The 23870-nt window shown below is 39.4% G+C and overlaps 3 protein-coding genes across 5 annotated transcripts; 2 read left to right on the top strand and 1 right to left on the bottom strand.

The window, feature by feature from the left end:
• Positions 1-290: 290 nt before the first annotated feature.
• On the top strand, positions 291-12999 carry tm9sf3 (transmembrane 9 superfamily member 3). The gene is made up of 15 exons (XM_040139743.1): positions 291-383; positions 1428-1623; positions 1779-1901; positions 3548-3708; positions 3850-3927; positions 4294-4425; positions 4607-4773; positions 6235-6329; positions 6450-6580; positions 8176-8315; positions 9092-9160; positions 9250-9396; positions 9766-9849; positions 9989-10065; positions 11365-12999. The coding sequence occupies exons 1-15, from the start codon at positions 291-293 to the stop codon at positions 11430-11432; spliced, it is 1761 nt and encodes a 586-aa protein (XP_039995677.1). The 3' UTR covers positions 11433-12999.
• A 684-nt stretch (positions 13000-13683) lies between these two features.
• Positions 13684-19140, bottom strand: prdx3 (peroxiredoxin 3). Of its 2 annotated transcripts, none has more exons than XM_040139747.1 (7): positions 19037-19140; positions 16782-16893; positions 15755-15896; positions 15525-15660; positions 15232-15335; positions 14139-14304; positions 13684-13872 (listed from the first exon to the last, which is right to left on the bottom strand). In XM_040139747.1, exons 1-7 carry the CDS (start codon positions 19070-19072, stop codon positions 13822-13824), a joined length of 747 nt encoding a protein of 248 aa, XP_039995681.1. In that variant the 5' UTR covers positions 19073-19140; the 3' UTR covers positions 13684-13821. The 2 variants fall into 2 exon arrangements, with proteins under 2 accessions (XP_039995681.1, XP_039995682.1); XM_040139748.1 differs by lacking the exon at positions 19037-19140 and adding an exon at positions 18216-18491.
• Positions 19141-19296: 156 nt separating this feature from the next.
• sfxn4 (sideroflexin 4) lies at positions 19297-22770 on the top strand. Of its 2 annotated transcripts, XM_040139745.1 has the most exons (14): positions 19303-19632; positions 19768-19833; positions 19919-19972; positions 20077-20103; positions 20460-20514; positions 20896-20921; positions 21024-21077; positions 21169-21231; positions 21421-21489; positions 21583-21673; positions 21933-22048; positions 22138-22223; positions 22301-22418; positions 22496-22770. In XM_040139745.1, exons 1-14 carry the CDS (start codon positions 19594-19596, stop codon positions 22571-22573), a joined length of 942 nt encoding a protein of 313 aa, XP_039995679.1. In that variant the 5' UTR covers positions 19303-19593; the 3' UTR covers positions 22574-22770. The 2 variants fall into 2 exon arrangements, with proteins under 2 accessions (XP_039995680.1, XP_039995679.1); XM_040139746.1 differs by lacking the exon at positions 21421-21489 and having other exon boundaries at positions 19297-19632.
• Positions 22771-23870: the final 1100 nt, after the last annotated feature.

Raw genomic sequence — 23870 nt, 5'->3', positions numbered from 1 at the left:
TCTCCAGTCTTGGCAGTCGGATGACGTGGCTGAAGGTTGCGGACGATGCGCCGACAGAGTTTCTTCAGTCACCGTTTGATGCGTCGCTTTCCACGCTGACTGGAGGCCTTGGGCCACGTGACTCAGTTCAGCCAATCCAATTTGCGTGCGGTGAGCGCTCGTGGAGCACTTACGCCATATGCGTACGCGAGCATCCCTAAAAATTGCCTCTGTCAGACAACCAGGAAGAAGGTGGGATAGCCCTGCAAAGCTAACATCCCCAATCTTTCTGCATACTTTTCCCGAAAATAATGGGATCTTCCAGGTGGAAGGTGGCAGCGGCGGCGTTTCTCGCTGTAGTGGGCTCTTTATTACCTGTCGACGCAGATGAACATGAACACACGGTAAGACAGTCTCTGAGAGGCCGATTGAAAAAGGGGGAGCCTTGAAAATAATGGACGTTTGTGCTCTGTGTAACCTGCTAGCTGTAGCTGCGACGGCTAGCTGCACTCGAGAAAACAGAATTGCAGAAATGACACAGTGCAAGGCTTGGCCCGCCGGGTTATTTATCGATACTTTGAGCTTTCAAACACAGGGGTATTCAGTTAGCTAGCTAACTTGTCACCACTTATCGGCCTAAGTGCTTATGGCTAACGTTTGCCTGCTAGCTTATTAGCACGTCTTCCCCACTGGTCTTCACAAGCTTTCGTGGAGCACTGGCGGAAACTGCACTGAAGTTAGGCTCGCTAGCGTTGGTTAGTTGTTTAACAAATTCAAAACCACTAGCATAATGGACACGTAAACCCTGTAGCATTAAGGAAACCGTTACAAAAAATGATTTCCCCGAAGTCATGATGGTTGTTTTATTAGCCAACGTTACATTATACCGAAACACCGGTTTAGCGTCAGGGCCTCTCGGTGTTTCTTCTGTCTATTTCGCTTTTCCCAGGGCCAGATGCCATAGTTACAGCTTGTTAACAAGTTAATAAGCTGTGTTTCATTGTCCGCTTCACACAGTCCAGCTGTCTCATACGTGAAAGCTGTTAAATTAGCTGAAACGGATAACGTGATATCATCGAAGTTAACTTCCTTGACTGAAAGCAAACATACTGTGGCTAACGTGCATTACGTTTTATAGTGTTACACTGACGCACTGATAACTAAGCCTGTTACGTGTTCATATGTTTGCATGAATTTGAATGCACTAGCGCTCCTTCTACCAATCAGGTTAACATTACTTTGAACAAGTAATCATCTTTAAACCCCAGTGTCTAAATCAAATGTTGCAGTGTCAGTGTTGTTACTAATGCGAGTGTGAATATGTAGTGAAGGTTGAGACATTCTCTTGTAGAAGATCAAATAGCTACAGTATGAAACCAGCAGGACTAGTAGAACTGGCGTAGCATTCCTGGACTTTGCAATAAAAGTTTTGTGTTTTTCCTTTGCAGTACACAGATAAGGAAGAAGTAGTTTTATGGATGAACACAGTGGGGCCTTACCACAACCGACAGGAGACATACAAGTACTTCTCTTTGCCTTTCTGCGCGGGCTCCAAGAAGACTATCAGTCATTACCATGAAACACTAGGAGAGGCTCTGCAGGGAGTGGAGCTGGAATTCAGCGGCCTAGATATAAAGTTCAAAGGTATTCTACTGTTACTCTGACTTTCACCTGTTGATCACATATGAACTGATGGATGGAGCGTTTTTCCGTTGTCTCTGAATATCTGAATGCCTTCTCTTCCACACATCATTTTGTCATATCTAACAAAGATGATGATGTGTTTTTGTTCCACATAGAGGAAGTCATGCAGACAACATACTGTGAAATTGACTTGGACAAAGCCAAACGGGATGCCTTTGTCTATGCGATAAAGAATCATTACTGGTACCAAATGTACATAGATGACCTGCCCATCTGGGGTAAGTGATGCTTCATTTCCTTTGCTGTCAAATTTTCTGGCTCTGTTTATCTGTTTCTTCCATTCTGTCTGAGTAACTTATTTGCTAATTTGCTAATTCCAAAGGGTTTGCGGTGATACGGGCATCTTGCGTATCAGTCTGTTCACCTTAAAGTTGGAGAAGTGAAACCAGTTTTTATTCATTGGTGGGCCTGTCTATTCATCCTTGGCCAAACTACTAGGGGTGTAACAGTACACTATATCATGTATCAAATGGCGTACTGCAAGGCACTCAAGTCAGTACGTGTGGTGAATCAAACAATTCAGCGTGGGTTTTGATCAAAGTCAGATGAACAATGCAGTGCTTTGGGTGACGAGCAGCTATCTTCAGTTTCGTGCTGTATACACTGTGTTATATACTGAGAAAAAACACTCTAAAGGGATCATATAAAGCTACTGTTTAATTATGAAATCATAAATTTCATATTTATTTTATAAAATGAAATCTTAGAATTACTTTAAAATGTATTGCTGATGCACACTATAGGGCACTGCTTATTTCTGCTCTATTGAGAATGTGTTGGGATATGAGGCCAGCTTGACATACTAATCACACCTTCAGTTTTGTGACTAATTACACCGCTACAACCTTACAGTACTGGTACATTCACATGTGGGAAAGAGCTTTTGATGCCAAGCTTGACAGTGATGTGCTCCACTGTTGTTCTATGCTAACAAGGATATTAATGAGTCACTGTCATTAGACACTTCTTAGGGCTTTCTCTCTAACAATCTGCCAGTGTGATCTCTCTCATACGTGGTAGCAGTTTAAACAACAGTGCCACTCCTACAGTAGCTCAAACATAAATGTGTAGGCGGATGTTGTAGGTAGTGGGTGGGGCACTGGCATTTACTCAGACAAATCTCCTTGTGATATGTTAGATAGTTATGCATTAACGACAATGAATAAGTATAGACTTTGATCGCATGTTTGGTTCGCCAGTGTGGTAATTTCACAAGTGTGCTTCATGTATGAGACAATGACAATGTTTAGTTGGGGTTATTCACAGGAAACCTGCCGTTCAGTAAAAGCAGATAGCTAATTACCTTCTGACCACAACACACTTGCAGCACAACTTACTACAGTGTCTTTTAAATTAGATTATGCTCACCTACCTGGGGTTGGTAAACTAGAAAGAAACATCACCTACCAAGACTAATACATGTATGATCATTTTGGAGGATGTTGTTTGTGGTTCTGTTGAACTGTATTGAATTGTTAAGAGGTTTTTCTGTTATTTAGCCTGCCCTCATTGATATAAATGGGGTGGACAAAATAATGGAAACACCTTGTAACCATGTAACGCAATACAATTCAACGACACCACAAACTTCAGCATCCAAAATGATCATTTGCTCAGAGTAAAAGATTGTTTATGGTGGACAACAGGGACAAACTTTGACAACAGCCGAAGCCGTAAGAGTGAATATAACAGATGACTACAGATGATGCTGTTAAAAAGGTAACAAGCAGTGTAGCAAGTGACCTTTTATTTAGAATCTACACATCCTGATTATTTATTTTATATAACCGAAGGATCAGTGTCCATGTGACCACTTCTGTAAGAACCAGTTCTCTAATTCAATGCATGTCAATTTTTTTTCAAGGTATTGTTGGTGAGGCAGATGAAAATGGAGAAGATCATTACCTGTGGACGTACAAGAAACTGGAGATCGGCTTCAATGGCAACAGAATTGTTGATGTAAATCTGACCAGTGAGGGGAAAGTCAGACTTGTGCCAAACACAAGAATCGCAATGTCTTATTCTGTGAGTACTGAATGGTCCCCTTTGTTGTGCTTACTATAGGCTAAAACTCATTTTATGTCTGCAATATGGATCTCTATGAATAGAATATGTTGAGTAAAAAAGAATCCATATATTAGTCTAATTACATCTTTCCCATCACAGGTGAAGTGGAAGAAGTCAGATGTGAAGTTTGAAGACAGATTCGACAAGTACCTCGACCCATCCTTCTTTCAGCACAGGGTGAGTTGATTATTATACGTTTGGTTTTCAGAGATTTGTGCTTTTTCATGCTAACCAAGAGCACCACTAGCATGCTGTAACAGCAGACTTGTGTGTGGCCTCTCAAAAGGTACGAGTTGAGCCTTGTTCCATGCTGTACCTGATGTAACACACCAACCTGGTAACTTTTGGCTAACTTCTACTGTCATGTCTGGAATCCAGCTGAACTATCTAAAAAAGGTTTTTTGGCTGCTTTTAAGATGCAGAATTTTGGAATCCAGCAGCTACTAAAGCCATTGGATGATGAAGAAGTTTGTTTCCTGCCCTGACTTGTACTAATTATTCATTTTACGAATTTTTTTAAATTAATGAATTTATTTCATTCAGATTCACTGGTTCTCCATCTTCAACTCCTTCATGATGGTCATTTTCCTGGTCGGTCTGGTGTCCATGATTCTGATGAGAACACTAAGAAAGGATTATGCCAGATACAGCAAAGAGGAGGAAATGGATGACATGGTAAGTTTTTATTGACCTAGCAGTTTGCTTGTGAGCCCTCTGTAATTTGGTGCATGCAGAATTGACACAAAGATTCAGTTTTTAGGTTTTGTCTTTATTTTTTTTTTAGTTTTAGTGACCTGTGGGTTTTGTTTTTCAGTTGATCTTTTTTCCTTCTCATTCTGTCACTGTGTACCAACAGGACAGAGACCTGGGAGATGAATATGGGTGGAAGCAGGTACATGGTGATGTGTTTCGGCCATCAAGCCATCCGCTGATCTTCTCTTCGCTCATCGGCTCCGGCTGCCAGATCTTCTCAGTCTCCCTCATCGTCATCATCGTCGCTATGGTTGAGGATCTGTACACAGAGTGAGTAACAGCCAATGTATACCTCTACACTGAATCCAAGGCATAGGTATGGGGTGGCTGTGTCTCCCTACACCATAGCCTGATGTGCACCTCTCTAAAAATGTAACAAAACATTGCGGCGACACAGACAACAACAACTGTGATTGGTCCGCCTGGTAGCTTGTTTCGTCTATGTCTCCTCTGATGTCTTCTCTCTCCTCTGTGTTGCAATAATGTCAGTAAAAATAACTGTTGTTCAACATTTACTAGCTCAAACTCCAACATGATCCGCTTAGTTTCAGTTGCCATTGTTTGAAGTACACAAAGAAACTGAACAAAGTGGCATAGAAACCTCATCGCCAACTAGCGTTTTGACATTGTAATTGCAGAGTGACGCAGACACACCAGCACATAAGTATAAATGCTCACAACAGCATAGGCCACTTATTTAGGCTATGGTGTAGGCTCTTCACAATCTTACAGACGTACTGTCTAAACCAGGCTTACTGCCTGGATCTAACTTACTGTTATAAAAGTGAGCCGGGGTCAGATGTTTATCTCCTCTGAATTATTGTGTGCCTAAGAGCAATGTTCAGATCATTTAGCTAAAAAACAAATATGTAGTTTATCAGGAAAAACTTAATGTTGAGTTCTTTTATTTTCTGCATTTTGACTATTTAGTTATGTAAAATTATGTTTGAAATAAAACCTTGATAGACTCAGTTATCTGATTTAAAAGAATTCCATTTTTAAAACAATCTTGTCAAACCCTAACCTTATGTTTGGATAAAATATGTGGAAGTTACAAATCACAGTTAAGAAGTATTATTTCTGCTCATATGGGAAAACCACAGAATAGATAGTTCCCAAGTCAAAAGGAAGGAAGTAATGCTTTCATGAAGGAAACAAGTGATGTGATGTACTTGTTGTGATGGTTAAGGTTAGGGTAAGGGGCTAGCGAATGCATTATCTCAATGAGTTTCCTCACCAAGATACAAGTGTGTGAGTGTGAGTGTGAGTGTGAGTGTGAGTGTGAGTGTGAGTGTGAGTGTTTTTGTTACCGCTTTGGGACCTTTTCTGGAAGAAACGCTGACGTTGTTGGGCTCAGTAGTCCTCATGGGGACCAAAGCCTGGTCCTAATGAGTCAAAACATCATTTTCAGGTCCTGTTTAGGGTTAGGGTTAAGAATTGGTTATGGTTAAGTCTATGGTTTGGGTTACGCTGTCCACAATGAATGGAATTCAGTGCAATGTCCTAACAAGGATAGCCGCTCAAATTAACTTGTCTGTGTCTAGGTCTGTGTTTAAGAGTATATATGTGTTTTTCTTTGGGTTATGTCAGGTAAAAATCAGGCTCCATGTTAAAATTTAGGTTAAAAATACTGGAAATATGAAACACTATTTTGAAGGGGAATAAAGCCCAGACACTGAAGGAGTAGTGGACTTTAGAGGGCTGAACTCATGCCATTTTTTTTCTGTCCAGGAGAGGATCCATGCTGAGCACAGCCATTTTTGTGTATGCTGCAACATCCCCTGTCAATGGCTACTTTGGGGGAAGTTTGTATGCAAAACAAGGAGGTAAAGACAAAAATGTCCATGAATAATATTTTCTCTGACTGCTTTCCTGGATATGGACTATTGGCTTGATATAGACTGCATTTCTTACATCATGCTGTTTGATTTGTTTCAATAATACAGGCAGAAGATGGATTAAACAAATGTTCATTGGGGCTTTCATGATCCCAGCCATGGTGTGCGGGACTGCCTTCTTCATCAATTTCATCGCTATCTACTACCACGCCTCCAGAGCCATCCCATTTGGCACCATGGTGGGTCTGACCCACAAAACTTCCCTAATAACCACAGCATTATGAACAGCATGCTCTGAGTTAACTGTTTCCAGTTCGTGTGTGTAGCCGTGCTGCACTGTGGTCAAAGTGTTATGATATAGAGTAATCAGTCATGGAGCTGATAGATAACTGAGGAGTGTTCAGTCACAAGTGTTTAAACTGTTTACATGACATTGGCTTCCTTTCTTCAGTGCAGTGTTTATTCCTGCAATTAAATTTCCAAGTTATACAGTAATAATAATAATGATAATAACACTTTATTTGTATAGCACCTTTCATACGAAACATGCAGCTCAAGGTGCTTTAACATTTAAAAAAAAAAAAAAAGAATAAAAACACGAAACACAAAGTACATTAAAAAGCAAGCAGGTGAAAATAAAAGTGCCATATAAGAGATCAACTAATCTCTCATAAGAAGACATTTAAAAGCCTAATTGACTAGTTAAAAAAAAAGACATTTAGACGCATAAAAGATCATTTAAAAATACCATGTGGGACACCATGTGAATCATGCATAACGCAGAAAGTGGTGCCAGAAAAAGGCAAGTTTAAAGAGAGATGTTTTTAAGTGCCGTTTAATATCTTTGGGTCGGCTGTTCCACAGTTTGGGAGCAAGTCTGAAAAAAGCTGCATCTCCTGCAGATGATCTAAGGGTTCGTGAAGGAAGATAAGGCAATAGGGAATCTCTGATGTAGGCCGCTCCTAAGCCGTTGAGAGGTTTGTATACAAGTACAAGGACTTGAAAACAGCTGGATTCCCGACATAAAACTTAAGTTAGAGTCTAAAATAACACCCATACTTGGTACTGGTTTGGTCAAGGAAGTCAGATTCCAAAGTGTTTGAAGCAGCTCATCTCTTGTGTTTGGGGCCAACTAATAGAATTTCTTTCTTATACCCCATTTAGTTTTAGAAAGTTATTATTCAGGCAGTTAAGAAGCGTAAGGCATCTACATTACTTGACTCAACAGATATATACAATTGTGTATCATCAATGTATCTATTAAAGCTAACGTCTTCATGTTGTCACCTAGAGGAAGCATGTATAGTGACAACAACAGAGAGGCAAGGCAGCTCCCTTGTGCATCAGCACAGGTTATCTCAGGTTTCTCTGAGATGAACATAAAACTTTCTTCCTGTAATGTACATTCAGAGCCATCTTTGAGAGTACTTCAAGTAAGCGTCTTGAAATCAAACCAAGATAAAGCCATATTCTGGCTGTATCAGCCAAACCTGCGATTTTTTTTTTTTTAACAGAACTGGAAAAAATCTGGGGCATTTTTAATTGTGTTCTGGTCAAACCTAAACATCATGTGATAATAACCATGAGCCTGTCTGCATTTATCTCTCTAATTTTGTGAGCATTGGTGTTATGAGCATGAACAAAACAAATCTGGGAATCAAGAGACCTAACACTTCTCAAAAGTGTTACAACAAGCTGATGATAAAACATTCTGGGGACACAGTCCAAGGACAGTTGAGATAAATGATGGGGGATCTGAAAACACACTCGATGTTGGCTGTAAACACAGACCACCCAACTGATTATTAATAATTTTTGTTTGCCTTTTCTATAGGTTGCTGTTTGCTGCATCTGCTTCTTTGTCATTCTGCCGCTAAACCTCGTGGGAACAATTTTGGGGAGGAATCTGTCAGGCCAGCCAAACTTCCCCTGCCGAGTGAACGCTGTGCCACGGCCCATCCCCGAGAAGAAATGGTAGGTGTGGTCCAACGCAGGCAGGGTCAGTTTAGTCTCTGAGAACGGTAAATTTTCAGGAATTTGCCTTGGTGACATTGGAGCAGAGTTAGAGACAGCTGAAAGTCTTAAGGTACATTCCCACTCTACAAAAAATGACAATTAAAGCATGCTATTGCTTACAGAAGATGCATATTCTGCATAAAAAAACAAAAACCAAAGATTTTGAATTCGATGATATGAAACGGAAAAAAGGAAATAATCAGCAAATTTGTTGGATTTTTGTGAGATGAAAAAATCACATAAAGAGATGCATCAAAATGCTTTAAGTGCATTGATTGAGTAATTATTTTCCAGGGTGCATTCAAACAGTATGGCATATGCTGTGTTTATTGTTGCAGAGGGAAGTTTGATTGCTGATCAGTGGGCAGCGTGGGTGTTGTTCATAATGCAGGAATGAGTCCAAAGTGTTGTAGGGCCTGTGTTCAAGTGTTAGATGTCAGCTCTGAAGGAGAAAATGGCTTTGGGTAAAGAAAAATAGCAAAGGAATAAACTATGATTGTATTAACAATTACAACCCACTGCCAAGCACTGTGGCCAGCTGCCAGCCGGAAATGCTAGATTGGACTTGAGGCCACTATCAGACTTTGATTAAATTTCAAATCTGTCTCTACCTTTTTCTTTTTTCCATCTCACAGCACAATAAATCATGTATCCCCACCCTGGAGGGGGCAGTCTGACGTAAACACTTAAAGGTATACAGTCATATTTATTTGCTGAATCCTGTCATCACTCAGGTTCATGGAGCCCGCTGTCATCGTCTGCCTCGGAGGAATCCTTCCATTCGGCTCCATTTTCATTGAAATGTAAGTCTGTGCAGTGACCCTGATGGATGTGTACGTTGTTAGCTGATCTTTGCAGCCTTGGTGATGTGTTTACTATCCTCATTATTCAGGTACTTCATCTTCACATCTTTTTGGGCCTATAAAATCTACTACGTGTACGGCTTCATGATGCTTGTCCTGGTTATCCTGTGTATCGTGACTGTGTGTGTCACCATCGTGTGTACGTACTTCCTGCTCAACGCTGAAGATTACAGATGGTGAGTGCACTGTTATTTGGCCCAATACAATGATGACTTTTTCCATACAGATCTTGCAAATATCAGCCATAAAGTTAATGCATTGTCATTGCACCAACTTTTTAAATATTTAGATGATTCTGGGAAAGTGGGGTTTGATTCCAGAACATAATCTCTTTCGGGATAAAAGAATATTTACAATTTGCTGCAAACTTTAATGTTTACCTGCCTTAGTCCCTTATCATGAGCTGAGAGAATAATTAATAATTAATAATATGATTGATATAAATAATTTTAAATATCAGCAGTCAGTGAAAAAGTGACCTTAGTTACTGATTGAGCCTCAAAATTGTTACTGACCGTAGTTTTTTGCTTGTCCCTCTTTTCCAGGCAATGGACAAGCTTCCTCTCTGCTGCATCCACTGCTGTTTATGTTTACATGTACTCCTTTTACTACTATTTCTTCAAAACTAAGTGAGTTTTCATAACCACATGAAATAGAGTCCCCTCACGGGCAAAAAACATTTCAAAATTCCTAGAATCAAAGTAGTAAAATTATGTCAGAAAAGTCAAAGCCATTTCTTACATGTTGTTTTATGCTGATGTATTTCAGGATGTACGGGCTGTTCCAGACATCTTTCTACTTTGGTTACATGGCTGTTTTCAGCACTGCCCTAGGAATCATGTGTGGTGAGTCCCAGATCTGGTTGATTAACTACTGTAGGACCATCCTGAACTAGAGAAGCTCATGGCTCTTTGAGATGTAGTATTAGCAGAATTCAGCTTTTATAAACTCTAGATTTTGTCAAACACTTGCAGTCTGTTGCAGTACAAGAGACACGAGTATACTGCCACAACTTCGTCTGCCAGTTAGATTTTGTAGTGACAAAATAATGTCGAAGATATTCTGGCAAGCGCTCAGAGTGATTAGTTATCTATGAGGCAGAGCTCTCGAATATTTTGGTATAGTTTTCAAACAACCGAGTATGACGCAAAGATGTTTAAATATTCCTATCCCACGAGTGTTCCAAGTCAGATTCACCAAACTCTTAACAGCACAAACTTGTCATGAAGGCCTTGTTTCAACCTGAGGAGGGCCATCTGTTCATGAGGATGTGGGCATTAGTGAGATTTGATCATTTGCATAATCGACACCACCCAAAATACTGTATAAAGCTCCTTTTATTAGCTCAGTTCAAGGGCAGGTTCATGAAAAAGTGTTATCAAAGAGAACCAAAGAAGAATTTCAGAGCTTCAAGTCCTGTTATTGTCTGTTGTCCAAACAGACGAAAACATAACAGATGTAAATGTTATTAGTTCTAGTGGACCCATAACAGTTAGAAAATATTAATACAGGTGTCAAAGATATTTAGAGCAGCATCAAGCCGTGAAAGAAATAAAGAGAGAATGGTTTGACATGAAATTAAGTGCTTAAAAATCATCTTTTCCCCATCTGGAGAAAGGCAGACTATCTGTCCATAAGTCCTGCACTACGCCTAGATGCAAAGTCGAAATACCAAAAAAAAAAAAAAAAAGGGTGGAATTGTTTTGAATCACTTGAGAATGAATATGTATGTACAGGTGGTTCTTGCATGAAACCCATTATCTTTGTAGGGCAGCCTGCACATTTTTTCCACATCGGTTCTTCAGCTTTAAGTGCAGTTATGTAGACTTTTCCACATTAGCTACAAGCCAAACTCATTCTTCATCTTGAAGAATCAGAAGCCTAGACTGTCAACCATGTACCCTAAAGCACCCTTTGTGGAGCTTTCTCTAATCTGCACTCGCTACTACATGTTGCCTTCTGGGTTTGTTGGATGTCTGACTGCTCATTTTGTAAGACGTAGGATGCGCTTTTCTCTGCTGGCCTTTAGTGAATTCTTTCATCAGTAATCAGTTTATCCTTTTGATGGATTTACCTGCAAAGTAAGAGTAGCGTGAGTTGCCAGTCCATATAAAAGAAACTCACAGAACACATTTGTCTTCCAGGTGCCGTTGGATACATGGGAACAAGTGCCTTTGTGAGGAAGATCTACACAAATGTGAAAATTGACTAAGAAGCAAAGCGGCAACACAGGGATGATAATGGATTTGCCTACGACGGCGGGCACAAGTCATTCTTTATTACTTTTCTTTCTTGCAAAGAGATTGTGAGAATCTCACTTTGTACAATGTAGTTTTTCCATTTTCTGAATGAATTTCAACGCCGCAACTCAAAGTGAAGAAGAGCAAACCTGCGGAAGAGATATCAAACACAAGGTTCCGTTTTTATCAGTTGCTTTCAAACAAATGTTGGGGCAAATGTTTAAGGCTGACATGGCTTCTCTTTTCCAACCCAGTCCCACCTGAGACCAGAGAACATAAATGTTAATTGATGGAATAGTGTAGCTCTCTTCAGTGAAGAGGCCAAGTGTATTGAAAGCCTTTGTTCTATTGTATCAGAATATTGGAGGGTTGAGTTTGTGCCCGTTTTCTGACTTGATTTCTATTTTGTATTCTTGAAGTCACTCGAAATCTTTACTACACAGTACAGTAGTTTGTTCAGATCTACTACCACTGCAAAATTATATAAAAAGCTGTCGTCCCTGAGGAATATTCCCCCATTTTGACGATTCTTAATCCCCTGATACAGTAGCAATCCATCCAGTTGATGATTTTAGTCCTGCTGTAGTTTACTGTACAGACAAGAACAGAGGGACTGATCAATGGTTGAGGTACAGTAAGACCCGATTTTTAAATGGATGTTTGATGTGATCCCATTTCCCCGTTTAGTCTTATGTTTTCTTAATGTTTGGGTTTGAATGAAGTCTACTTGTAAAGATAATATATGGATGGGGGGGAGTGTATATAACCTTAATAATGTACCTTTAGATGTAGATCCCAAATGTATTTTCGTTGTACAGATTTACTACAGGGTGTTTTTTTTTTAAATGAATCATTCAGTTCAAAACACAAAAAAAAGGGTTTTTTTTGTTTTGTTTTGTTTTTTGTTTGGTGCTTGGGGTGGGGCTGTTGGCGCTGTTACATCTTGCCTGAAATTGCATGGAGTTTTCACCAAACCATCTGATCAAATTTTCACTTCAGTCAGTGCTGTCATTTCCTTTTCTCTGATTGTCAGCATCTTCTCAGTCTCAAAATGTAAAGGTTCATTTTGATGAGCGGTTGGCCTACTCATGGACACTCTTACTTTGATTTCATATATTATTTAAAGCTTTAAAAGGCTCCACATCTCTTGGTAAGCCATTTTCCCTTCATGTTCTTTTTGTTGCCTAACCTGAAACATCATTTGTGAATGTCAGAAGGAATGAGGCTATTTGCTTTGTTCCTGCAAACATACTGTACAAAGTGAAGTTTATGTACACTTCAAACTAGATGTTTTCATAACCACATACAGTGCTGCAGTGTTTCAAATGCTTTTTTTGTTTTTTCCATTTTGTGTAAATACAGTACGTACCCTACTTGTATGAGAAGTGGCAATGCTTTTTTTTCTTTTCAGACTTCCAGTTCTCCTCCACTGAAGTTGATTTTGGCACCTCATGTTGTGTACCAATGTCTGATTAGACATTTTGAACCTGCATATTAACTTGCTGTAAAAAGAGAAAATAAACATGTTTATGTACAGGGGTTATTAAGTGTGGTTTGGTCTTAGAGGGTAAATATTTTTGAACTGATTTATTAGATGAGCTCATAGATACTATACTGTAGATGTGTATTGCAGTTACAAGACCATACACTGGTACAGTTCAGTATCAGTCTTATAGTGATAGGAGTTATGACTCTTTGAAAGGAGCCGGATATTATGGCTCCGTCCCTTTCTGGGGGGCATTCAAAAGAACAGCTCATCGTTCTTTTTTCCTTTTTGGCCGGACTCTGACGGCGGGGCCAGTCCTATAAACGTGAATGTCTGTCCCTGACTGACTGTTTAACCACTGGCCGTTGCTCATTCCATATTTAATCGCACGCTGAACCGAATATCCCTTTAACAAACGCGGACCCATACACGGTCCAGCCATACCACAGGTTTTTATCTAGTCTTGTTTTTTTTAGGGTGTGGGGGTAACTAGGTTTATCTGCTAAATAATCACTACGGGCAGTGAAATTAGAGCACAAACAGTTCTGTTCCCTGCGTTCATATCGAAGAGCCATTGAAAAGAATGGAATCGTTGCCAACGTAACATCACTACAGTTTTTATGCAGAGTCTCTCGAGGGGAAGCTGAGGTAATTCAGTTAATCAGTCAGGAAAATAACAGCCTGAATAAAACAAAATGAAGACCACTACACAATCTTGCACATAATAAAGAGAGTTGTTGTATATAAAGAATAGATTTATTAGCGTATTCAGCTGCGTATGAGTAAAGACAACTTCCTAGACTGTATACTAGGAGTTTCATTTATTTTTAAGTTTGTATTATTGACTGCTTTAGCTGAAAGTGTTGTGAACTTTGTCAGTTGACTTTTTCAAAGTACTCCTTGGATCCTTCTGGGGTTGGTTTGATCTGAAAAACAAACAGTTATGCAAGATGAACTCATGACAGGTATCCACTCTGACTGTCTCAGAGGACTGATGTACCTAGAGCACAATAGTTTCTCCAAACTGCATTTCCTGAACACAGACACTCCTAGTGAATAATGAATGTGACAGACTGAAATTAAAAGGAAGTGTGAAATATATAGGTCTGAGACAGGTGCTAACAGGAACATTTATATTTTGAAGCTGAACAGATTGAAATGTGTGTAGTATCCAGAGGTTGAATGTACCCACCGTTGGGGACTCAGGGGTCCAGCTGGCCGGACACACTTCACCGTGAGACTCCACAAACTGGAACGCTTTCACCAGGCGAAGAGTCTCTTCTACACAACGGCCCACTGGCAGGTCATTCACACTCATGTGCTTCACCACACCATTTGGATCAATGATGAACAGGCCCCTGAAGGACAATAATGAACAAAAAAAAAAAAAAATGAACAGTTACAATGTTCTCTACAAAACATTAAACAAGACTAAATCAATGCAAAACAAAAAGTGTAGTAAATACTATCATGCAGGCATTTAAAAAATTCAAGCAACACTAAATCAGTGCAGTAGGTACAGAAGTAGTAACATTAACATAGGCAACAGTCATAATATGCAAACACTGTTTTCAAAACTTTGAACTTGCCCAACCTAATGGAGGCAGGTAGGTTGAACTCATTTAACGTTTACTGAACGTTTTGTCAGTCAGCTCCAAACTAATTGACACCATGTCAAAGAAGTCGTCTTTGTGCCTGCATTTTGTTACAACGGGTGACCAAAAACTTGAGTGTAAAGTTTGAGCGTAAACAGTAGTTTGTATATCACAGCTTAACGACCAACATGGCACATCATCTAAAAACAGGAACTTGTCTGCGTCAGCAAGTCCATCAGCTTTCATGTTTAGCGCTTGAGGCTTTGAGTGTATATTCCTCAGTAGTTCTTGTGCTTGGGATCACCAGTTGATATAGTTCTGTTTCAGAAATTATATGAATATGGGCAGGTACACGCTGGTCGTCTGAGTCTTTTGTTATCATTTCAGTATAAACAATTAGGTTAAAATGATTTAATATGCTGAAAATACTAGCTTTTTATGATTGTTTATAATTCATTCAGGCTCATCAGGCTACCAGGTAGAGTGCACACTCGATTTAGTTCATCTAGAGATAACCTGGAGATTTTTTTTTCTCCAAGACAAATCAATTGGTTGAAGAGTACCAGCAAGTTCTAATAACCTTACATTACACACAGCTATAAGTTATGGTGAATTCTAGGCAAATTGGATGGTAGGTTGGTTAACATTCCTTTGTCTCTAACGGCGGCTGCGGACACATAATAAACCCACCTCAGTGCAATGCCTGGACCCTCCAGCAGCACCCCATAGTCTCTAGAGATCTGCTTGTTGAGGTCTGAGAGCAGGGGGATGTGGATGTGGCCCAAGCCTCCAGCCTGACAAAACAATATTTATTTATTATAGCATTACAAAGTACTGTGAACACAACAGACATACACTACTTGCAGATCACTCATTTACTAACAGTTTGTTTATGGCCCGCTTCAAAGACTGAATGAAAAAACAACACTGAATTGAACCTTGCACCATGTATCCGTTAATAATTATTAAATGAAGAAGTGTACCTTGCGTGGAGTGTTGATCCATGCCAGGTGGGTGAAGTGGGAGTCCACGGACACACCCACCACCTCACAGTTGATGTCGTGGAACTCGCTGGCCTTGTCGCTGAATGAAATGATCTCTGTCGGGCACACGAAGGTGCTGCGCACACAGGAGAAACACAGAAACAAGTAAAAGGCCATGGGAGTAAAATGTTCACTGACCCAGTCACAAAAAAACCCCTACCAGTACTCACAAGTCCAGTGGGTAGAAGAAAAGGACCAGGTATTTGCCCTTGAAATCAGCGAGGCTCATCTCCTTAAACTCCCCATTCTGGACAGCTGTGGCCTTAAAAGCAGGAGCAGGCTGAGTGACAGCAGGGGCCCATCTGCAACTGCCTGATACACAAGAGGCAAGCACAATTTATTCATACTTACTATTTGCTTAGTAAAACCAAGGTAATTCTTGCAGTTTGGAGTACAGACAAGTCACACTGATGCATTTATGGAACGTGTCTGTTTGTGCAACTGTAAACTCTCATTTTTCATTTAAAAACACTGATCCACATGGGCATGTTCAGTGTTTCACTGAACATAGTGACACTGAAAAGGCCAAAAGATGGGACATGCAATCAGCTTTAGAACAGTTTTTTAACAGCTTGACACAGTAATTACACGTAGCAAGACTATGGTAAATGGACTACAGTTATATAGCACTTTTCTAGTCTCATCGACCACTCAAAGCGCTTTACGCTACATACCACATTCACCCAGTCGCACACACATTCATACATCGCATTCACATACACACACACACTCACACAAGCTGATGGCACAGGCGTCAGGGACAATTTGGGGTTCAGTATCTTGCCCAAGGACACTTGGACATGCGGACTGGAGGAGCCGAGGATCGGATCACCGACCTTCTGGTTAGTGGACGACTTGCTCTACGTCCCGAGTGTGAACTGCAGAAAACTTTTAGTAGATTTGTATATTTATGATATGATCATAACAAGTCACCTTTATGATTAATTCTGTGGTCTAAATGAGGGATCCCAAGCAAAATCTGATTATAAACTAAACAAATATTTTACATATGAATAATTTTGATTAGTTCACTGCACTAAGCATAAATTGACCATTTTCTGTGATATTGCATATATTTGCCTTATTGTGATATATATCAATTAGGGAAAACATCCTTAATATTGTGATATTATTTCACAGTTATAATCTGAGGACAAAAGATGACTTAAAATTCTATGATTTGGGCTTCGTACGTACTGGTAGAGAAACAGGCTCTTTGAAGTGCAGGAGCGGTGAGGGCTCTTGCAGCCCCAGAGGCTCCATGCTGACATGCTGCTGTGATTTTCAGCCCTCCTGTTGCAACCCTTGCCTGAGAAAAGACATCAATTCAGTGTTAATAATACACAAATACACTGGAAAAATACTAAGCAATTTGGGTCAGCAACTTCACACTTGTTTTGTTTCAGTTTTTTTAAAAACTGGCCACGTCGGTGTCCTCGACTGGTGGACTGAAACACAGTAAAGATCTACCAACAGTTTTAAAGCTTCGATATAAAATCACAGGTATTTAATTCCTCATGTTTGAACAATTCGAATTCCTCCTCCATGAAGGGGCAAGATGCCCTTCCTCTATTATTTTACATAGTTTTCTTTTGCTGCTACCACCTCAGAGTCTAGAGAGCAATGGTCAAGATGTGCGGGATGCTTGAGAGCTTAACAAGGCTCGCAACACTTTACAAATGTGAGGTTGTTTTACGAGCTGCAGATGAAGCTGTGGATGAGGCAACAGACGGTGTGTCAGCAGGTTGGAACAACAATTTCTCCAGGCCGAATGATCCTGTGCCAAAAATGATTCACATGCCTTGTTATTCTTTCAGCCATGATAGTGAGACTTTTAAAACCCCTTTTTACATACTGAATATTTGTAGAAAGACAGTTATACTTTCCTTTTTATTCAAAAAAAAAAAAAAAAAAAAAAAAAGATATACATGAAGTTACTTGAAATGGAATATATTTAAAATGCAACAGGGTTTCCACATTTCATAATGCAAAAGCATGAACTACTTTCCGTTTTTTAAAGCGACTTTTCTCATGAACAAAAGTTGTGAAAAATTCCTTTCACACTAGTTTTGTCATTGTATGCTATTAATCCATGTCACGAGGGCAAGATTCCCCCGTGTCACTACGACCCTCGTGCGGTTTCACATCTGCAGCCCTGTCGTGTCAACATGCGCCACCCTCAGGCACGAGAAGTCATACCTTTTATTATTAGGAAAACACGTTAAAGGGCCATTTCCAATAAGACTGATGCTGCACCGCTCTATGGACTTAAACGTGAGCCATGGAGCACTTGGAGCCCCACCGCAAACAGTGGCATCGCAGCGGGTGTTTTACACCGGCTGCCAGGAAGGAAGAGTAATTAGCCGCTGTGACAAAACTATTGTTGTAAAAAAAACAAGTAAGCTGTGTCGGAGCCTTCACAGCAAGTTTTCTAGCAGGTCTGATGTGGATTTCAGAGATTTCAGAAAACTGTGTGGCACTGTGAGGAAAATACTCAAAATCGCAGGTCTCTGTTGAGGGTTTTCCCGGTGTACAGTTTGTCTCGACAGGTCAATTAACGATTACATGATGAGTCCCGTTGATGGTCACGAGTTGCTGACATTTCCTTTCAGAGGGATGCTGCACACGTACCACAAACATAGGTACATTTCCCCGACACGTTACCGCAGAGAAGGCATTTAATGATGGCTGCAGTCCGCTAAGGTGTGTCAGTTCTAGGATTAGGCTATATTCAGGTTCAAAAATGTTACCCTATGATACATATGTTATTCTAACTAGAATAATTGAAATAAATTTGTTCCTTAAGGTGAAAACGGACAAACTCGTCACACAAAACACAAACTTATCAAGACTAAGCATAGAACATATTAAGTTTGAGTGTCCGTGCTAGCTGGCATGGCGTACTGCAAAATGTCCTACAACAGAGACGCCTTTAATGAAGCTTATTAATTACACCCGTGCTATGACATGTTGCAACGGGAAAAATGTCTACGTAAGGAACGGTAACGTGACATTCCTGCGACACGCGGCAGATTAAAAAATGCAATTAAATCACGAGTTGGTGACAGACATGCTAAAGGTTATTGATAAAATAAAGAGGATTTTTTTTGATAGTAGCAGAATGCAAACAGAGACACGTGTTTGCTGTTTTATCGGAGGTTTGGAAGAAAACAACTTCTAAGCGAAAACATCTTGAAAGAATGCTATGAGTATTTCTTGTCAATCACATTGGTATCAAACAGCGGCCGCGGACCAGAGGTTGGTACCACAGCGTCAGTTGGTCCTCCGATTCAAATCTGCGACACACACATGACAGCGCCTCGGCGCACACGCGAATTACTCATCGATACCTGCTATCGGCGCCCGCTAATTAACAAATAATAAAGTACCATAACAGGGGGAAACAGTGTCGATGGCGAGTTTGATGCTGTGTTGTATGAAGCTGCACTTACAGAGGTCCTGAGCAGTCTCCCAATGGTGGCTGCCATTTTGGATTATGTCAGAAGAGGGCGGTCATTGCGTCATTTACGCACGTATTCGACGCAAACCTCTGAAAAATATAAATACAAAATATAAGCTCGTATTATATACGTTCAGCTTTACTTTACAAGTATGGGAGCCAGAAACAGTGGTGGAAGAATGTTACTGGGAAAAAAAACAACAAAACGCTGCTGCGTGTGAAACTTCTTATTAATATTATTATATATTATTATCAATAAGTGGAATTTGTTCATCTGTTTTAGCATCAATCATGAACATTATCCCTGCGCTATCGGCTAAATAAAGGGAACACAACGGCAAAATAGATATGAATATATAGAAATATGACCTCCGATATTTCCGATGTTCCTGAATGTAGCATAACCACGCCCACTAGTGAACACGTGGTTGACGCGGAAGTCGTTTCTAAATAGAACTTGACCTCAAAAGCATGAGAAATCCATGTGAACTGTTGTAGCGTTAGTGTAAGAAATTTAATTTCTGAGAGGTAAATGGGCTTGTTGTTCTAATGGATTCTAATCTGTTGTACTGGAAAAGCCAAGGGCAGGTAACTGCTTTGTTCTAACATGCAGAACATCATCAGTGATGAGGATATACTGGGTTACTTTCAGTCAGTTACAATGAAACTGTGTTTCCATCTTGGTCCCTCCTATGTTTTGTTGAACTGTACCTTCTTTTGCAGTCTTTCCTCAGTCGGGTACAGACCTGGGTAAATCTCCTCGATCCAACTTTGCTGCTCTCCTCTGATGTAAGTAGCAGCCACTGCAGTGATCTGATCCTGGGAGGCGAGTAGAAAATATCTGATGTTTAACTAGTGATGCTGTTCTCCTCAGGCTGAAATACAGAGGGCCCACTCTCTCCTTCAAGGTGGGGAGAAAAGTGAAAAGGTCAGATGACATTTTTGCTTGACAGTGGTTAGTCAGTTGTCCCTATAACCTAACTTTCAGCTTGCCACAGATCGATTTGATCCTCTTTGTTCTTCCTTCTCTAGGATGCACCTGCTCTGACTCTTGCTCTTGTAAGTATTGAAAGCATCACGAAACAAATTATATTGGGAATATTTTCTAAATTAATCAAAATTTACTGAAAATTGTCTTCATAAACATCACTGTCTCAGTATTTATCAAGGCATAATAACGTATAGTGCTGTAATGATTGCTGCTTCTGCTTCTGTTGAATAGATGAGCATCGTATATTTTTGGACATTTGAGCCACATACATCAAATATTTGTATCAAAGGAACTGAAATTCATTTTTACCAATGTGTTTATGTCTTTGAATGTGTCCAGATGTTTTATCCTCTGGAAGCTGTGGTGTCCGGATGTCGTGACTTGAGGGAGTTTGAAAGTCTTAATGTTTGCTCTTTGTTTACAGTCGTCCGTCCACGCTGATTCTGGAGCTGTTCTTCCACTAGTTTTCCGCCCTCCAGGTACAGCGGAATTAAGACCTTAACTAATCTTTCTCCAGCCAATATTAAAATGTCATACCATGTAGTATCAACAAGTATTTAAAATGTTCTTATAGAAACTCTAATGGCAGTAAATCATAGTGTTTGCAGGTTTTTCAAAAAAGTATGTAAAAATCTTAAAGACAATTTTCACTAGTTGTGATGAGAAATGGGCTTGTTTTGCCAGCTTTGTTGGGTTTAATTTCAATTCCAGTGGCATTAAAACAAGTCTATAAACATCTCAAATTACATCTTTGGAACTTGCACACAGCATATCATGTATATTACTACTGTGTAACTGTATCACTGAAACAGTTTGAAAAATACATGCTGATGCCCGCACTTCTGTCATTTTCTTTCTAGCATTATTGCCAATATCAGCACCTTTGGTACGTGTGTCATTCAATAAATATTTAATGAAACTTAGATATTCTTGATATTGTAGTGGTGGTGAAACAAACTTTGAAAAAAAGTAAATTTTTTTGTTTTAGGTGGTTGCCAGCTTTTTGCCTCACAACAATGTCAAACCAGCTCTGTTTTGGCAGGTAAGGAAGCATATTAATCATATTAATAAAAATATGATACATGTAGCTATAACACTATGTACATTAATGATTAAAAAATACATTCTTTCAGTTTTTGCTGCAGAGCTACAGTGCAGGGTTCAACTATGCAAACAGAAATTCTTCATCAGAGCAGGTAATGAATAAGTAACACAAATCGGTAACAAAAAAATGCAACTGTGATGTCCATATGTTTTCAGATAATGAGTTAGAAGACACCAATGTCACCACCTGAAATTACTCCCATCTGCTTAAATCCGTTGTTAATCTGCAGTCTTTAATCTGACGTCCTCCCTCTCTATCTGTCTTTATCTCTCACCACCAGGGTAAGAGGACGTCTCTGAAGCAGCTGCTATTGATCGCTGGGACAGTGTCCTATGCAACATGTGCAGGGGTGTGTGTAACCTGATGGTGTTGGCGGCAACTGTTCAGTGTTTCATATAGACTGTATAATTTACAAAAGTTCCTAATGTATCTTCTTTTTCAGGCCCTTCCTCAAATTTTCATTAACCGACTCGGTGTAAGAAGTGCACCGGTCCAGACTTTCTTTAGATCGATATTACCAATCCCTCTCTCAGGTAAGCTCTTTATTCTGAAATTAACAATACTGTAGCATAAACAGTATTGTGTCACACATCAGAGTACAATTTTACATTGTACACACAGATAATGGAAAGATAGGTCCATACATTATAAATTCAACTCAAGGCAGACACAAAATGGTACATCATTCGCTTATTTTCCTTTTTTCTTATGATTTATAATAAGTCCGTTGGCAAGGATCCAGTAGTAACAGGTAGGACTTTTTACACTAACATGTTGTGTAACTCTCTCCAGCTGCTTTGGCCTTCTTCAATGTCTTCACTGTTAGAAGCGAGGAGTCAGAAACAGGGATCCAAGTGTTTGATTCCAATGGAAATCCTGTCGGGATCTCTAAAGCAGCAGGAGAAAAGGTGAGAAGAAAATGGAGCAAAAGGAAAAAAAAAAAAGTCTGCTCATAAAAAAACTTGCAGTGTTAAATATTTTTTTTCTTTTTGTTCAGGCTGTGAGGGAAACTGCGTTGTCGAGAGCGGCACTGTTTGGTACAACTGCTGCTGTTCCTAATCTGCTGGTGTTGCTTTTACAGAGGTGAGTTACTTTTAAATTTACTTCCATTTACTTTGCACCCGTTAGTTAAACTTAACCGAATGGATTTTCCTTTACAGAACAAGACTCTTCCAGAGGAACTCTTTGCTGGTCGCTCCTCTCCGTCACATGAGCGTTGCATTTGTTCTGGGTCTAATGATCCCTGTGTCGTTCAGTCTCTTTCCACAACTGGGAACAGTAAGATTCACGATCCTCCACTTTGCCATAATGTTCTCCTTGTGTAGAACTCAGCTGACGTTGACCTTGTTTTACAGATAAAGAAGGAAAAGTTGGAGGAGGAGCTACAGGCTGCAGCAGTCGACGGACAGTTATTCTACAACAGAGGACTCTGAGGAGCAGTTACATGTAGTAGATTCAAAATCAACTGAGACCCAAAATACAGTTGCCAGTGCTGGATAGCATGAAAATAAATGTCTTCTTTAACATCATGCAGCTGAAAATATATGATCCATGTAACAGACCCAAAAATCAAATGCAGCTTTTTCTCAGAGTTTCATGTAGAATATTTTGTTTAAAAAAAAAAAAAAAAGCATTTCAAGAAACTTGAAGATAGTTTCTAATAGTAATTTTATTTAGTTGGAATATTAGGTGATTTTATAGATAGGAAATATTACAACAATTCATGAAAATACATTTAGTTTTCAAACTTAAGTGAGCATTTATGTGCATCGCACTCTGTGTCTTATATGAAATAGTGAGGCAAAAAAACCATCCTTTTGGCAATGTGGTTGAAAATGTACTCAACAGTAACACAACTTTAGTAACTGTACATTAGTAAAAAATAAAAAAAAATAGAACCTGAATAGTAAGACACACATAATGCGATATAAATCATTGTGGAATAGAAGCATGAATTATTATTTGATCAGCTGCAGATTGATGAGGAACAGTTCTTTTTTATTTATATATTTTTAGATATATAGGTATTTATATCTCTCTCTCTCTCTCTATATATATATATATATATATATAGATATTTATATATTTATATATAGATATATCTATATCTATATATAGCGTATATTTCAGTTGTGTGACACTAAAGTCATTAAATACAAAATGTGACATTGTTTAAAAAAAATGTAAATAAACCCACATGTTGTGCAAGGTCTATTGCAATTGTGATCTGATGACCACGTACAAAGCAGTTTCTATCAACTAACTTATTAATAATGGTGCTCATCGCATCTGAGTCATTTCAGCTGCTGTTACTACACAAATACATCCGGGTCGGACTCTTTGCAGTGAGTTGTTTCAGACCAAGAACAAGATTTGTGACGTTCGTAAGTGCAGTGGAGTGGAAGCTAACATCTGGACAGCACTATCAGATGTACCAGCTGAAAAAGTACCAGTTTATTTGTGTCAATTTCACAACATTTGAGAAAAATACTGTATTGTATTGTCCATTGTCCATAACTACTAATGTTATAGGATAAGGCTATCATTATTTTATATATATCTTTTTGTCGACAAATACCATGAAAAGACCAAAATCAACAGTGTGTTAGTCTGTCTTTATATACTTTACAGTTCCCTACTCTGTCAGTGGTAAAAAAAAAAACAAAACAAAAAAAAAACAATAATTTCCTAAAACAGCTGGGCACTGCAGGTTTTAGCAAACACCAGAAG

Source organism: Xiphias gladius, chromosome 11, assembly GCF_016859285.1.
Source record: "Xiphias gladius isolate SHS-SW01 ecotype Sanya breed wild chromosome 11, ASM1685928v1, whole genome shotgun sequence".
NCBI classification, from domain to species: Eukaryota; Metazoa; Chordata; class Actinopteri; order Istiophoriformes; family Xiphiidae; genus Xiphias; species Xiphias gladius.
The sequence above is the reverse complement of the archived record's forward strand: the minus strand, read 5'-3'. Positions and strand labels throughout refer to the sequence as shown.

What these genes read in the sequence shown, in the direction of transcription:
- tm9sf3 (XM_040139743.1), top strand. Translation starts at nt 291, where the DNA reads ATGGGATCTTCCAGGTGGAAGGTGGCAGCGGCGGCGTTTCTCGCTGTA. An exon ending in CAGATGAACATGAACACACG is followed by an intron (nt 384 to 1,427) that starts GTAAGACAGTCT and finishes TTTCCTTTGCAG; the next exon opens with TACACAGATAAGGAAGAAGT. An exon ending in GGCTCCATTTTCATTGAAAT is followed by an intron (nt 9,161 to 9,249) that starts GTAAGTCTGTGC and finishes CTCATTATTCAG; the next exon opens with GTACTTCATCTTCACATCTT.
- prdx3 (XM_040139747.1), bottom strand. Translation starts at nt 19,072, where the DNA reads ATGGCAGCCACCATTGGGAGACTGCTCAGGACCTCT. An exon ending in AAGAGCCTGTTTCTCTACCA is followed by an intron (nt 15,897 to 16,781) that starts GTACGTACGAAG and finishes CTTGTGTATCAG; the next exon opens with GCAGTTGCAGATGGGCCCCT. An exon ending in GGATCAACACTCCACGCAAG is followed by an intron (nt 15,336 to 15,524) that starts GTACACTTCTTC and finishes TTGTTTTGTCAG; the next exon opens with GCTGGAGGCTTGGGCCACAT.
- sfxn4 (XM_040139745.1), top strand. Translation starts at nt 19,594, where the DNA reads ATGGATTCTAATCTGTTGTACTGGAAAAGCCAAGGGCAG. An exon ending in CTTTGCTGCTCTCCTCTGAT is followed by an intron (nt 19,834 to 19,918) that starts GTAAGTAGCAGC and finishes TGTTCTCCTCAG; the next exon opens with GCTGAAATACAGAGGGCCCA. An exon ending in AACCAGCTCTGTTTTGGCAG is followed by an intron (nt 21,078 to 21,168) that starts GTAAGGAAGCAT and finishes ACATTCTTTCAG; the next exon opens with TTTTTGCTGCAGAGCTACAG.